Raw genomic sequence first — 17,553 nt, 5'->3', positions numbered from 1 at the left:
TCATAGTAACACAAACTGACACACACTGATAAACTTTCATGTGCACACTATAGCACCTGATGACACTGAAACATTATGACGCAAACACAATGAAATGGTCATTCACACTAACCCGCAATGAAACACACATTTATTGTTATACAAGAACACTGACATACACACTCACACAGAATACAAGCATACTGTCACACACAGTACAACGCATGAACTCTGTCACAAACAACATAAAACATGAAATGCATGATATAGTGACTTGTTAATAGCTCCTATTATCAAATGTACTTCATTCTCTTCGTACCCTTTGTTGAAAAGCTGGTTGTAGGTTAGGAGTGTGCACTTGAGGGGGGCAATATATGGCAGCAGTTTTATAGCTGTTATACATTTGCAAGGGTGCTAGATGGCAGCAGTGTTTCCTGTCATGTAGTACTCAAGAAATGTACACTCTGCTGGAGAGATATCTAGATAGGTAAAGAATGCTATGAGAATGAAGTAAATTTGATAATAGAGGTAAATTGGAAACTGTAAAAATGGTATGCTCTGTCTTAAAGGGACAGTTCACCCAAACATTTTCTTCACTTTAAATTGTTCCCAATGATTCATTTTACCTGCTGGAGTGTTTTAAATTGTTTAGAAGTAGCTTCTTTACCCCTAATTTGGCATTTGAAATAGCTGATTTAGCTTGTGGTTTCCCAGTCTATACTGAAAGTTTCTATACTGGAGTATATTCTATTGAATAGCCTAAGTAAACACAGCCAGCAGAAGAGATTACACTCTCAGTGGGGGGCATGATAGTTAAGTAATAAAATGATAATTTCCCATTGTTCTCTCTAAGTATTGTACTTTGGTTTTCTAGACAAATATACGTTAAGGAAGCAAGTGTGTGTACATAAAGTGATAACATAATGAGATATGATATTACCTGAAGCTCAACCCATTGTAATAGGTTGTGGTTTAAAAGCACAAAACCAGCTACTTCATATACACAAATTAACCGAAAAATGCAATTTCTCATACATTTTATACTCTGCAGCTGGTATAACAAGTCATTGAAAATACATTCATATAAAAACAATTTTACAGTGTACTGTCCCTTTAAACATGAAAGAAAAGTTTTGAGTTTCATGTCCCTTTGAAGTGACAGACTACTTGAACATTTGTATTGTTTAAAAAAATAGATAAGCCCAGTTTTGCATAACCAACACTGTTATATTAATAAACTTTTTACCTCTGTGATTACATTGTACTTAAGCCTCTGCAGACTGTCCCCTTATATCAGTGCTTTTTATAAACTTGTGGTTCAGCCAATGAATGCTGACTTAAAAATAACACAGGAGTGAGCACAATGTTATCTGTATGGCACACATGAACTAGCGCTGTCTAACTGTGAAAAGCTAATTAAATACACTGAGATAAAGGCTTAGAAAGTTCCCACGGCCCTCAATTTCTCCTGTATGTGTTTGTAAATACTGTCCTGTCTCTTAGTCGTAGAAGTTTTATATTATTGTTTTATTTAAATGAACTGTATCCATGGACAGCGCTGCGGAATATGATGGCGCATAAATAAAGTATAATAATAATAATAATAAAATGAGCCTACCTAGGTTTAGCTTTCAACAAAGAATACCAAGAGAACAAAGCAAACTTGATGATAAAAGTAAATTGAAAAGTTGATTGAAATTGCATCCTCTATTTGAATCATGAAATGTAGCCACCAATCAGCAAGCGCTATCCAGGGTACTGAACTAAAAATGGCCTGGCTCCTAAGCTTTCATTCCTGCTTTTTAGAAAAAAAGATACCAAGAGAACAAAGAAAAATTGATAATAGGAGTAAATTAGAAAGTTGCCTAAAATTACATGCTCTATCTGAATCATAAAAGAAAAATTTTGGATTTAGTACCCCTTTAAGACAGGTTTGGAAACCAGTGCTGTAGACCAATGAGGTAGCCATTCAAAACCAGCCTTCCCTGCTATACTGTGACATAGATAGGTTACATATGGGCAAAAAAGTTTCTTGTCACTGCTGGACTAGTGCTATAGTGATTCATTCTACAAAATGGTTATACTCTAGTCTGCACATTATATACAGGAAAAAGTGACATTTTGGCTATGCATATGAAGCTGTTCTTAGCTATTAGAAGTACTGATGATTGAATTAGTAAAATAACCTGAATTACATAAAGACTATTGGCTAGATTACAAGTGGAGTGCAAAAATATTAGCGCTAATGAGCCCTAACACCACTCAAGTTGAATCAATAGCGCTCCTGTACTTATGCTTATATTAGTTTAAAATAAAAACTTTTCACTCCATCAAAAGCCTCAGGCGGTCTAACATCTGGAGGTTATAAAGCACTACTGCACTAACGTCTTATACCCATAGAATTCTATGGGGCGCTGTACAAAACCCTGTGTAACTAAGCAATATGCGTTAAAACCGAAGGTGCGTTAACAAACAAAATATCATTGTTTTTACTCACAATAAAAAAGTAATTTTTTATTTAAAAAAAATAATAATATATATATATTTAAAATATATATCTTTATAGCTATATATCTATGGATATATATATATATATATATATATATATATATATATATAGCACTCTATCTATCTATCTATCTATCTATCTATCTATAAAACAAACAAATGGTGTTCACATTGTAATATATGTGTGTGTGTGTGTGTGTGTGAAATACTTTATTTTAATATGCTTTACATGTGTTTTATTGAACTTTTATTCTAGCCCTAACACTTTACTTCAGGAGGCCTATTTATCAAAGGTCTGTCGGAGCTGATCCAACAGTGCGGATCAGGTCCGACAGACCTCGCTGAATGCGAAGAGCAGTACACTCTCCGTATTCAGCATTGCGAGCTGCTGGTGCAACGCCGCCCCCTGCAGACCAGCAGGGAGATGTCGGGTTGAATTGTGGCGATCGGGTTGAATTGTGGCGATTCCTGTCCGCCTCCTCAGAGCAGGCGGACAGGGTTATGGAGCAGCGGTCTTTAGACGGGCCCACAAGCTCCATACAGAGCTTGATAAATGGGCCTCCAGGTCTCAAGGTGTGTTCATTTTTTTAGCACTGACACTGTTATGTATTGTGCTCAAGCGCAACACATAACTCACAACTTGTAATATAACCGGTTTTCATTGAAAGTATAGGGGGCGTTAAAGGGACACTGAACCCAATTTTTTTCTTTTGTAATTCAGAAAGAGCATGAAATTTTAAGCAACTTTCTAATTTACTCCTATTATCAATTTTTCGTCGTTCTCTTGCTATCATTATTTGAAAAAGAAGGCATCTAAGCTTTTTTTTGGTTTCAGTACTCTGGACAGCACTTTTTTATTGGTGGATGAATGTATCCACCAATAAGCAAGGACAACCCAGGTTGTTCACCAAAAATGGGCCGGCATCTAAACTTACATTCTTGCATTTCAAATAAAGATACCAAGAGAATGAAGAAAATTTGATAATAGGAGTAAATTAGAAAGTTGCATAAAATTTCATGCTCAATCTGAATAACGAAAGAACATTTTTGGGTACAGTGTCCCTTTAAGGGGATGCCGGACGTACCAAACATTCTCTGGTAATTTATTTTTACAATTGATTTGTAATACAAGAAGATTGTGTGGTATTATGAGCATGGGTATAGTTGGGTAATTTTATTTTAACAAATGCCATGCAACCAGTCAAAAACACAGCTCAAAACACTTACTGTAAGTATGAATATTAATTCATTATGTACAATTAACAATTGCATACCATTTTGTGTAATTTTATCATTAACATTTTCAATTGTCAAAACTTTATTGCAATTATAAAGTAACATTTTCATGTCTATATTAAAATTGTTTACAATATTAAAATACTTACAAGTGTGATTTCAGCAATATGCTATATGAGTAATATTTGCCATTAAAAAAGTATGTATGTACCTTTTTTTAATCTATATGTGAAAAGGGTTAAATCCGTACCTATAGTAATGCTTCTATTACAATGTTATGCTGGCCCACTGGGATGAAATCTTTTTTTTATGACAATTCCAATGAACATCCAATCAGTGTGTGTGTCATATGACATTCTTGAAGTCCAGCCCTTTGAAAGCCCTTAGGAATCCTATGTAGAGAGTGGGTGAAACTGTGGGTGGGGGCAGGAAATGAAAGGGGGGTGGTGGAAAAGAATGTACCAAGTAGAATTATAAATCTTTTATTATAAAATATATATACACTTTAAAATAATAATAATAATAATGCGGTTTTGCACTAATATATTTTTCCCTGCAACATTCTTTGTCTGAAATTTACCATCTCTTTAAAACAGTAAAAAATACTTTTATGAACAGGACATAAAAGCAGAAAACAAAAAATGCCCAGATGTGTTAGAATATTTTATTATTGAGCTGTTGCTTGCTCATAACTATGAGCTAGATTACAAGTGATGCGCTATCAATAGAACAGGGTGTATTATACTTTGTGCGACTTCGAGCAAAGAATAACGCACAATCTGGTATTAGAAGTTGATGATAAAAGTTGTTAACCAGAGAATCTTAAAATGGCTGACATTTTTTAAGACATCATCTTTGATAAAGGGTGATGTGAAGCGCGAAATGCATCAGATGGCATAGCATGTTGTATCCAAGTGTGGCAAAGTATTTTTAACTATGCAACAATAAACATTTTATGTTTTAAACTCAATCATTTTTTTGCCCTTGGGTATTTGTTGTTTGCTCAGTGACGATATTTAAACACTGTGCGGCCAACCCGGAGCTAATCTATCCTGTGTTGGAAGTATAACTTTGATTTGGGAACCGTATGTGTCTCTAAAGTAGGACTACTAAGGCAGAGTCCGAAGGATTGAATAGCCACAACAGTCCGCTCTACTACAACAGAGGGTGAGTGCATCATACTTTGTACTTGGTTTTCAGTATCCTAGACTTTTAATGGATAGTGGAGCTGAGTTTGTCCTCCTCAGTGGGGGACACGTGACGAGTTAAGCGTTGTGCTCGAGCATGATACAAATAAATGTTGTGCTTTTTGAGACCTGACGTAAAGTATTAATGAATGAAAATATGCATAACTAAACACACACAAATAAATATTGAAATAACGTATTTCATTTATATTTATACATATTTTCTAATGGATTTTAAAGACCTTGAACTTGCAAACTCCATGAGAAGCAATGCCAGGAATGTCACACAGGAATTCTGATGGATTAGAATAGGGAATTGCTAACTATTGCCATAAGCCCCTGTGCATACCCTTCATTGTACTCTTGACAGCTTTGTGTCAGGATGGAGTAAAAATTAACTATATTACAATGGGCCTATATCTCTGAGCCATGAATGAAAGAAAGAAAGAAAGAAAAAAGCTCCCTTGCTTCTGTTGGGCTTAAAATACTCTCCAGTACTTAGGTCCATTCCCATTGGCTCTCCAACAGCCCCCCGCTAACCCTGTGCCCAGTCTAGGCTATTATGCCTCTCAGACTACTCCAACTTTATTGCAGTCTGCGTAAGCTGATATTTTTACAAAGAAACCCATAAGCAGCTCCTCTTCCCAAACTTAACTGTGTGCAACCTCACCTTTGCCTAACAATCTCCAAAACATACAATCCACATTTTTGGTGCAATAGACCAGACTCTTTTTTTTATGAAATAAGAAGTCACACCCTGGCAATGGTTAGATCACACACAAAAAAACAACTTCTTACTCACTGGGACAGCTGGAACTAGTAAGCTGTTCAGGCTTCTTGGACATACCACCAGTGGCTAGATTCTTATAGTCCATCAAGGGGAGCACACAGAGCCAGATTTCCCCCAGCAGTTCTAGACCTTCTTGACATCCTTAATAGGCCCAGATTCATTACAGGTAAATCACTAATAAAACAAGCACTTCTTCTATTTCATATTTGAGGCCTGCATGACAATGTAGTGAAACATCTTAAAGGGGTACTCTGTCAGATCGCTAATAACCTAGATAATATGAATTCTGGTGCCACTACTAGAGAACGATAATTATTTTTTAAGTCTTCTTTTAACTCTTTATTTTCAACCTGTAAATGTTCTTTTTCTTTTTGGCCCCGGATGCATAATGTAACATTAAACCAAATAATGTTTTAAGAAGTTGTGTCCCTGATTACATCATTCAAATGCCTGTAGATCTAGTATAGTACATGCAATTGTATCATGTATGAATGACTACTGTGCTTGGACATTCTCTGGTTCTTCTGTAAGCTATAAATAACTGTAAAACGTATAATCATATTATCCCTCTCTTTGATTGTCAGCTGTGATGTCAAATTGAACATCCTATTTTGAGACATATTCTGCTAACGCTTGACAATTAAAATACATGTAGTACTCTTAAAGGCACATAATTCTACCTACTTGCATTTCTGGGCACAGCCTGAGGATGAGATAATACATTGCTAATCTTTTTGCAACCAGGAATAAGACATGACCATTCCTTGGTAATTTGTGCAACCTGGAAACATTGTGAGAAGTTGGCTGGGTGCATGGGTGAATAGGTGATCTGGATGGTCAGTGTGCCAGCGTTGATCCAACAAAATGTCCCTGTTTGGTTGCTTTTGGATTTTGAAACTCTTGCTTGTCCTACTGTTGTACTTGGACATGGTTCCTCCTGACTTTGACTTGGGTTGTAAATTCTGCACATATCACTAAACAAGATGAAATTTAAGACAACTACTACTATTTTGCATGTGTATTCGTCTAGCAAATGCTTTTGTCAATATTGGCTAATCAATGGTCATCTACTAAAGCTAACTAGCTGAGTTTTCCTGCTAGGCTGTGCTTTATAGCATGCAGTTTGGCCAGATCTATTAAACAAAAAAGAAGGTTATGTCATGCAACCATTTGCTAATCTGACTAGCAGGAAATCCTCAATAAATGACCAGCACCACTGTTTGTGATCTTCTATGGTTCTATGGTTGGACAAAGGTCAACTTATGTCTGCTTAGTGACATCAATTGTTACATACAGCATTAAAAGGATTTGAAACCCCAACATGTTCTCTTGTGTTTCTGACAGAGCATACAATTAAAACAAAAATCCCAATTTACTTTGATTATCAAATTTGCTTCATTCTCATGTTATTCTTTGTTGATTAGATACCTATGTAGCTGTCTACATTGCAGGAAATAGTGCTGCCATCTAGTGCTCTTGCAAATGAATAGCATTTTTGTAAAACTGCTGCCATATAGTGCTTAAGACACATGCACGCTCCCGAGCTTATGTCCATGCTTTTCAACAAAAGATATAAAAATAGCAAAGAAAAATTGATAATAGAAGTAAATTAGAAAGTTGTTTCAAATTGCAAGAAAAAAAACTGGGTTTCATGTCCCTTTAATTTTTCCACAGACAATATCACAAAAAAAATTGTTTAAAAAAAAAGAGATTCTTCTGCAAGGCATTGGCAATGTTCCTTACCCCTACAATGGACTTAGCCCTTGAATATAAGCTAAGAGCACCAAGTAGTAAAATAAAGAAATATACTGAGGTTTTCTTTTGTAGCAGTCTAAAAGGCTTTGGATACCTAAGGAAACAACAAATGGGAAATTGAAATAGAAAACAATATAGGGTTTAAAGGGACATGAAACCCAAAAATGTTCTTTCGTGATTCAGAGAGAGAATACAATTTTAAACAACTTTATAATTTACTTCTATTATCTAATGTGTTTCATTCTCTTGGTATCATTTGTTGAAGGAGCAGCAATGCACTACTGGTTTCTAACTGAACACATGGGTGAGCCAATGAAAATCGGTCTATATATGCAGACACCAATCAGCAGTTAGAACCTAGGTTCTCTGCTGCTCCTGAACTTGCCTAGATAAAGTAAATTGGAAAGTTGTTTAAAATTGTATTCCCTATCTGAATCATGAAATAAACTATTGGGTTTTCATGTCCCTTTAATAGGGATATGAAACCCAATTTTTTTCTTTCATGATTCAGATAGAACATGCAATTTTAAGCAACTTTCTATTTTAATCCTATTATCAAATTTTCTTCGTTATCTTGGTGTCTTTTTTTTAAAAAAAATCAGTAATATAAGCTTGGGAGCCGGCACATTTTTGGTTCAGCACCCTGGATAGCGCTTGCCGATTGGGGGCTACATTGAATCACAAAAGAAAGAAAAAATTATTTTCATATCCCTTTAACTAATGAATACCATCCGGTTTTTGGAGCAAGTTGGCAAATTTTACTACACGTGCTGCTCCAGCTCTTGTTATTACTAGTGGTGTTGGCGAGGAATGAAAAGCGCATGCTCTTATGGATTTTCATTATTTACCCCGATGAAGCTGAGCATCCCACTCATTTCTTTGGTTGCTAAGATTAAGTGCCAGGTAAAACTTGTGCCTATTGGAACGATTGTGCAGGCAAGTGCCAAATGACCCTCCACTGATTTGTATATTTTTAATAGTAATTTTCTTTGCTTGGCTGAACAGTTCTAAGGCTTACTTTTATGTATTGATCTTTCCTTCTGGCAGTCTCAACTACATTTTTTAAACATGAATTTCTTTGCTTACAAATTATATGCGCGTAGATGGCCCACACAGCCTGACTTCTGTCAATAGGATGCCTAATTCCTTTCCCGCTATATGACAGGTGTCTCAGAGGTGCTGGCATCTGTTGGTGCTTGGCATATTGACAAAAAGAAAGTTGTCTAATTTAAGCATTCTCTGACTTACAGCACATGTCTGAATAAAAAAAATAATAATCAAATAATCATCAGACCCCAAAAAAAGGCAAAAAACTACACCTTTTTTACATTTTTTGTAACTTTTTAGATTATTATACATATATGTGCACATTCAAACACGCTTGTGCTGCACACACAAAAAGCTGTGTGTCAACACTTCATAGAAAAATAGGCTTCAACTAAGTGGAAGTATTCTGGATAAATTGGTTTAAATTTAAATAGGAAAATAAAAGTGTAAAAATATTTAAAATATTTTATTTTTAAATCAAATCCCCTTTTTACTGTGTTTAACCCAGGCAAAGAGGAAAACCACAGTTAATGTCATGTACCAGGTGCATTTGTGACATTCCTAAGCATGATGTTGCAAATGATTGGTTAAAACTTAAAGGGACATATTGGTCAAAATTTACATTTTCAAGAGTGCATTTTAGTTCTGAACAAAAGTATTTTTTTTAAAAAAGTTAGTAAGAGCTAGAAGCCCCCTTATTTAAACACTGTGCCAGCCAAGAGAGAAAGCAGTGTCATGTAGTGTGTCAGTGATGACTTTTATTGCGTCAAATAAGCCACTGCTAATTGTCTGAGCAGGCGTGGTGTTTGAATGCTGGTGTTAAAAATAGCTTCTAATAGAATTTGTAGGGTAAAAAATGCTTTATACAAAATTGAAATGCATTCATACACTTTCCATTTTTGAGTATTATGTTCCTTTTAACCTTTTAGCACCGTTATGGTGTTGTATTCTGTCTAAACGGCGCTGGGCTTTAGCACCATTAGGACGGAATACAACCTCATAGCCGTTTGGCTGGCTTCGCTGTCCTGAAGCCAACGGCGCTTCCAGGATGTGATCGCGGTTTGGAGGGCGTGCCTAGCGTCAAAGGGACGCCCCCTGACCCGATCCCATAATTTAAATCTCGCGATCGCGTGCATAATGTCCGATGTAGACATTATGACCCTGTCATAGAAGGGTTAAGTATGGCATATCTGATTGGCTCACCAGTGATGTAACAAATGCACAGTAAGTAACTGTAAGTGAACTTGTGAGAAATGCACTATTGGATACAAAAGGTTTGTAGATTGCACTTACTTCATAGTGCTTTGAAACATTTAAAGTAATATGTTGCTATATCAACTATTTACATTACTATTTACATTTTGTGATACTATAATTTATTTATTCCTTTTTTCAGTGCAAATAAATGTAAATGCAGGATTTGACTTTATAAGATTATTCGGATGGTGGTTTGATTATATATATTATATATATATATATATATATATATATATATATATATATATATATATATATATATATATATATATACAGTATATAAATATATATATATATATATATATATATATATATATTTATATATATATAATTTCTATTAAAATGTTTGATAAATTACTCATCATCCTGCATTTACCTGTGAAAGCCAGCACAACAACACAAAGTGATAGTATCTGTTTAAGATTACTTATACGACATGCATAGGAGTATTCAGGACGTCCTGCTGTAAATGTCTGTTTGAATGTAATTACTATTTTATAGACATTGCACCCAGGTATGTATGGTAGACTGTAATGTGATAAACAAAGACCTGGTGTACTGATATAGACGTTCTTACAGATTGCTAGGCAAGGTGGGATGGTGACACTTGTGTTTTTCATCTGGTGTCAACATTCTCTCTCTTTTTTTTTTCCAGATGAATCGGCCAATTCAGGTGAAACCAGCAGACAGTGAAAGCCGAGGAGGTAACTGAGCTACCCCAGAAACTGTTTCTCCCCATCAGAGCCCCTCACCACTAATAGCCCTCCTCATCTTCCACAACAGCAATACCCTGTACCATAACAATTCATGTCCCCAGAAAACTGTATCCCTCACATGCTTTCTGTCTCTCTCACATTTCAGCTCTCTGTCATTACTTGCTATTCTTTTTACACCCACCCTACCTCTTAGTGCTTCTCTTCCTCCTTACTCCCTCTACCTTTTCTCACCTCTCTTTCTCACTACAGAAGACCGCAAACTTTTTGTGGGAATGCTGGGTAAGCAGCAGACAGATGAGGATGTCCGGCGGATGTTTGAGCCCTTTGGAAACATTGATGAGTGCACAGTCCTACGGGGTCCAGATGGAACTAGCAAAGGTAACTGTAAAACACAGAGCACTCAGTCTAGTAACTCCAGAGCATATAGTACAAAGCAAGATATAGTGCACATTCTAATGCACAATTCTAGGATATGTTGGATGCTGAGGGAAATGTGCATGAAGGACAGCAAGCCTTTAGCCTACAACATGTATAATAGTCTGAAATCAGGGGTGGTCCTATAATTTATAATGTCAAGGGTGATGGGTGCTACTAGTGTAAGGAGGGTCTTCTTCCACCAGAGTCCCCTTTCCTAATGTTCTTCCTGTACACCTTGCTTATGTAACTCACAATTCACAACCATACTCAAATCATTCCACGTTCTCTACACATTTAAATTGCCACTATTAATAAAAATAAGCCCTAAATCAGGGAAAGAAATAACAGCAGCAATTATACCAACAGAGGGAAATTGCATAGGCAGTAAATGTGTTTACAGAATTGCTCTAATCTGGTACTCCCACATTAGAATGACAGGTTTATAAACAGTAAAGCAACATGCATAGGGTATATCAAAGAGAGGCAAGAGTATATCTAGTAACTACCAAATATATAAAGTGGGTATAAAGCCAGTTATCCAGCATACTGAAAAAATGCAAACTACAGGTAATCTTACATACTGAAGGAATGACTATTGCCATACTGACATAGCAAGTATATAGTCAGTACGCTAATATATCCATGCTGTAACTATCTATCTATCTATTATATATATATATATATATATATATATATATATATAGTAATCACACATTCCTAAAGTATATATATATATATATATATATATATATATATATATATATATAAATAGTAATCACACATTCCTAAAGTATATATATATATATATATCAATTACATCTCCATACAATTACAATTGTATAGCTAGTAATCCAACAAGTGTTAAGTATATTTATTACTGTTGTAGTTAAATATCTAATAATCCCTCTTATTGAAAAACAACCTTTTCCTTACACCTGCTCTTCTCTCTGTGGAACTTATTTTTACAAGGGTTAGGGGGTTGGGTTATGCCTTCTTGCATAAGAGCTAGCTCCTGCATATGCAAACAGCGTGGAGGAGAGGGCACATGGATAATGACTGATTATTCACCACCCCCTCTTCCCTGTTGTGTGAGTGTGCCTGGAGCCAACTAGTAGAATTTCACTTGCATTCTAATAGTGCTGCGTGGGAGAAAGAAAGCAATATTAATGGCACATAAATAGCGCATGAGATAAAATGACACATTAGAATACCGCGCTGGGTAAGTGACTGTCTGACAAATACACATAGGAAAAGGAGTTCGTTACATACAATATACCACTAGAGTATACTGTAAGTCTGACAAAGGGTTCTAAAATATCTGGGTCTAAAACCATCTTTTTTTGGTTATTCTTCACACAATGATATTTAAAGAGATAAAAAAAAAACTAATTTATAAATGGATTCTTGTCTAAAATATACGTTTATGTCTCTTTACAAAAGAAGTCTCTTGTCCCATATACTCAAATCAGTTAAATAAATGTTTTCCTACATATATGTAGCAGTTATATTATAATATATATATATATATATATATATATATATATATATATATATATATATACTATATATATATATATATATATATATATATATATATATTGTAAAGCAATATGCTAATTTGTGTGCCTATGCCCAGCAGTGAGTCCCTTTGTATACCTTAGTGTATGTGCTGTGTGTTATTGTATATGTGTTATTTAATATGCAGCTTTATTGTATTATATTATCCACCTTGCATAATGCATTGTGCAATTATATATCCCTGTGACTGTGTGTATATAATGTGTAGTTGTGTCCTTTGTTACATAACACTGTGTGCCTGTGACTGTGTGTATATGATGTGTAGTTGTGTTATATAGCACTATGTGCCTGTGATTGTGTATATGATGTGTAGTTGTGTTACATAGCACTGTGTGCCTGTGATTGTGTATATGATGTGTAGTTGTGTTATATAGCACTGTGTGCCTGTGATTGTGTATATGATGTGTAGTTGTGTTATATAGCACTGTGTGCCTGTGATTGTGTATATGATGTGTAGTTGTGTTACATAGCACTGTGTGCCTGTGATTGTGTATATGATGTGTAGTTGTGTTATATAGCACTGTGTGCCTGTGATTGTGTATATGATGTGTAGTTGTGTTACATAGCACTGTGTGCCTGTGATTGTGTATATGATGTGTAGTTGTGTTACATAGCACTGTGTGCCTGTGATTTTGTATATGATGTGTAGTTGTGTTACATAGCACTGTGTTTCTGTGTTTGTGTATATGATGTGTAGTTGTGTCTTTTGTTACATAACACAGTGGGCCTGATATTCAAAACCTCGCTGACATGGAGAGAAATCACGCAAAATCTTTGGGATTTTTTGTAGACCTTGTATTGTAATATAGGAGTCTCTGTTTCACATAAAGATCACTACATAGCAACATAAACATGTCTCAAGATAAACATTTGTGCTTCTAATTTTTTTTAAGGGCCTCGTCATACCAGCGAGACTTATTAGAGTATCTCGCCTGAGCGGAGAGGTTTTGTATATCAGGCCCTGTGTGCCTGTGATTGTGTATATGATGTGTAGTTGTGTCTTTTGTTACATAGCACTGTGTGCCTGTGATTGTGTATATGATGTGTCCTTTGTTACATAGCACTGTGTTCATGTTATTGTGTATATGATGTGTAGTTGTGTTACATAGCACTGTGTTCCTGTTATTGTGTATGATGTGTAGTTGTGTTGCATAGCACTGTGTGCCAGTGATTGTGTACATGATGTGTAGTTGTGTTACATTACACTGTGTGCCAGTGATTGTGTATATGATGTGTATTTGTGTCCTTTGTTACATAGCACTGTGTTCCTGTGATTGTGTATATCTTTTTTTATTGTTGTGTATCTGTGTTGTGTAGTAATGTGGTGTCTCCCTCTCTCAGGTTGTGCATTTGTGAAGTTTCAGACACACACTGAGGCGCAGGCAGCTATCAACACACTGCATGGTAGTCGGACTCTTCCGGTAAGCATGAACACACTCTCCTCTGTATATATTCTATATGTACCCTGCTTGTTAGTACTGTATAGTGATAGTTCTATATGTAGTCTCACTGTATAGCTTGTATGCAACCTGTATACCTTCTTCTCCCTATATATACCTATACTCCATGTGTATAAACCATATCAATGCTAAACTTACATTCATTGTTATATCAGTTTACAATGATGTGTGTTAACTCTTTGCTGTGTAGTATTTAATGTATAATCTCTGATGCACAGTCTGATCATGCTAAATATAAGGTTATATGTTTGTTTAAAGGGCTGACTTTTTTCAGATGGAAAAATATGATTCTACAGGGGGGACTTATTATTGAGTTTAGGAGAAGTGACAACATAATTAATGCAAAATAATAAGCAAAATATATTTCACAACTCACCTGTCCTTTTGAGTATTTTTTCAGTAAACTAGTAAGTGGCACCAGGTCGTATACTTAGAGTAACCAGTATTTATAGCAACAGCACCATACTAGTTAATAAAAGCAATGTAAATATAAATCTTGTAAAAAAATAAAATAAAAAAAGTAGCAAATAAATAAAAAAATACAAAGTTTAGAAATGACAACTTCAGGACAGCTAGTTTGAAATCACTTGGTGTCTTACAATATTTATATAGTATATGCATTAACTTCAAGAAATTGTTTATATATATATATATATATATATATATATATATATATATATATATATATATATATACATATACATACATACATATCACTAAATAACTAGATTATAGATCAGGATGGAGCTTTGGTAGCAGAATATCTATTATTAACTGATTTTAGTAAGACATATAACACTGAAACATATGACACAAATGAATAATGTACAGAGTTTAAATAGCTACTGTCATATAATAGGATGGTTATGGCCTTAGTTGGAGAATAATAGGATTGTAGTCTACTCAGGTTACTTGTAGATTACCTTTAGGATCTATACAAAGCTAATTATTTTAATATATATTTATTAGTGACTTTACAGTGCTCCGACAGCTTTGATCACACATTGGACATTCCTGAATAGAATCCAAATGATAAATTTCTTAAGTAAATTAAAGAAATGTATTTCAGTGCTGACTTGTAGGTTGTTGGTAAGACCCTATCAAGAGTAAAATTATGCATGTGACATTTCATATTGCAAATAAATTGCGGAAACCATAAAAAAATAAAAATAATGTTAAAAACACATCAAATGCATTAAAGGTTCCATCAGTACTTATAGCTTTATACATATTTACCTAAAATATTCACTAAAAAAATATTCCATGTGTTTATCTACATTCGAAACATTCGGCTAGATTACGAGTTTTTCGGTATGAGTAAAAAAGCAGCATTAAGGCTCATAACGCTGCTTTTTCACTACCGCTGGTATTACGAGCCTTGCAGGTTCAGGGGAACCGCACACTTTTTTGTCCGTACAGCAAATTAACTTACGCAATTTGCCTAAAGTCTTTTTTCAATGGGACTTCCATAGCGCCGGTATTACAACCTTTTCTGGGAGGCCAAAAAGTGAGCGGTACAGCCTATCCTGCAAGATTTGTAACACAATCTAAAGTCAGTAGTTATGAGTTTTATACTACAAAGCTGTAGCATAAAACTCATAACTAAAGTGCTAAAAAGTACACTAACACCCATAATCTACCTATTAACCCCTAAACCGAGGCCCTCCCACATCGCAAACACTAAAATAACATTATTAACCCCTCCGGACATTGCCGCCACTATAATAAACATATTAACCCCTAAACTGCCGCACTCCCACCTCGCAAACACTAGTTAAATATTATTAACACCTAATCTGCCGCCCCCAACGTCGCCGCCACTATACTAAATTTATTAACTCCTAAACCTAAGTCTAACCGTAACACCCCCTAACTTTAATATAATTAAGAGTAGACACACTTTGTCATCCCGCAACTCCAGAGGAAAAAACTGTAGAGATATTTTCTTAAAAACAAATCCAATTTTATTTGTCAAAACAGTTTAAAAATCATGTAAAAACATGTATGCTGCATAAGCTAGTCGCAGGCCGGCAACAAGGTGTTTAGAACCAAACGCCAAACATGTTTCGGGCCAAGTTTTCAGCCCTTGTTCACTGGCATAGTTTGTGTTCACACCTGCTAGTGCTATTTAACAATGAAATATTAAAGTAATTGCAGGCACCTGTACCTCATTAACTCTTTGGAAAAAGAGCAAATACTTAAACATTGAAATATAACTATAATAAAGTTAGTAAGAAGAACTACTGCTTTTATTAATACAGTACCTATAACTCTAGTGGTCTTTAAAGATGTTATTTAAGATAAACAATTAAATTCTAAATGTCATGATTAGTATCTAAGAAAATAATTTCATAAAAGATATAATTAAAATAAATCTAAATAAAAATTCCTATCATTACGTAAATTATTCCTATTTAATACTAAATACTTACCTGTAAAATAAACCCTAAGATAGCTACAATATAACTAATAGTTACATTGTAGCTTTTTTTTATTTTACAGGTAAATTTGTATTTATTTTAGCTAGGTAGTAATAACTATTTAGTAACTATTCTACCTAGTTAAAATAAATACAAACTTGCCTGTAAAATAAAAATAAACCCTAAGCTAGCTACAATGTAACTATTAGTTATATTGTATTTAGCTTAGGGTTTATTTTACAGGTAAGTATTTAATTTTAAATTGAAATTATTTAGGTAATGATAGTAATTTTTATCTAGATTTATTTTAATTATATTTAAGTTAGGCGGTGTTAGGGTTAGACTTAGGTTTAGGGGTTAATAAATTTAGTATAGTGGCGGCGACGTTAGGGGCGGCAGATTAGGGGTTAATAAATGTAGGTAGGTGGCGGCGATGTTAGGGGTGGCAGATTAGGGGTTAATAATATTTAACTAGTGTTTGCGAGGCGGGAGTGCAGCGGTTTAGGGGTTAATATGTTTATTATAGTGGCGGCGATGTCCGGAGAAGCAGATTAGGGTTTAATAAGTATAATGTAGGTGTCAGCGATGTCGGGGGCGGAGGATTAGGGGTTAATAAGTGTAAGATTAGGGGTGTTTAGACTCGGGGTTCATGTTAGGGTGTTAGGTGTAAACATAAAATTTGTTTCGCCATAGGAATCAATGGGGCTGCGTTACGGAGCTTTACGCTGCTTTTTTGTTAGGTTTTTTTTCAGCCGGCTCTCCCCATTGATGTCTATGGAGAAATCGTGCACAAGCACGTAAAACCAGCTCACCGCTGCCTTAAGCAGCGCTGGTATTGGAATGCAATATGGAGCTCAATTTTGCTCTACGCTCACTTCTTGCCTCATAACGCCAGGTTTATGAAAACCTGTAATACCAGCGCTGTAGGGAAGTGAGCGGTGGCAGAAACGTGCAAGTTAATACCGCACCCCTCATACCGCAAAACTCGTAATCTAGCCGATTGTTTTTCTTGTGTATTTACATAGGCTACTGACCTCAAGTTCTCTGCATTTTCATATTACAAAATAACACTGAATACAACTCAAGTAGATTAGATTCACTAAACTTAAAGGGGAGATTGCCCTCTCACATGATAGAACCTTAAAGGGATATTCTGGGTAAAACTGAAATGCAGGTAGACAAATTACATCTTTGTATAGAAAT

The 17,553-nt window shown here is 35.1% G+C and overlaps 1 protein-coding gene across 1 annotated transcript in view; it reads left to right on the top strand.

Moving 5' to 3' along the window:
- CELF3 (CUGBP Elav-like family member 3) overlaps positions 1 to 17,553 on the top strand; it is a 107,415-nt gene that overhangs the window by 64,282 nt on the left and 25,580 nt on the right. Inside the window, exons 3-5 of the mRNA XM_053695465.1 lie at positions 10,415 to 10,463; positions 10,725 to 10,853; positions 13,812 to 13,891. Of these exons, the coding sequence (XP_053551440.1) occupies positions 10,415 to 10,463; positions 10,725 to 10,853; positions 13,812 to 13,891 (258 nt within the window). The remainder of the gene's footprint in view (positions 1 to 10,414; positions 10,464 to 10,724; positions 10,854 to 13,811; positions 13,892 to 17,553) is intronic.

Source organism: Bombina bombina, chromosome 1 (genome assembly GCF_027579735.1).
Source record: "Bombina bombina isolate aBomBom1 chromosome 1, aBomBom1.pri, whole genome shotgun sequence".
NCBI lineage: Eukaryota > Metazoa > Chordata > Amphibia > Anura > Bombinatoridae > Bombina > Bombina bombina.
The sequence above is the reverse complement of the archived record's forward strand: the minus strand, read 5'-3'. Positions and strand labels throughout refer to the sequence as shown.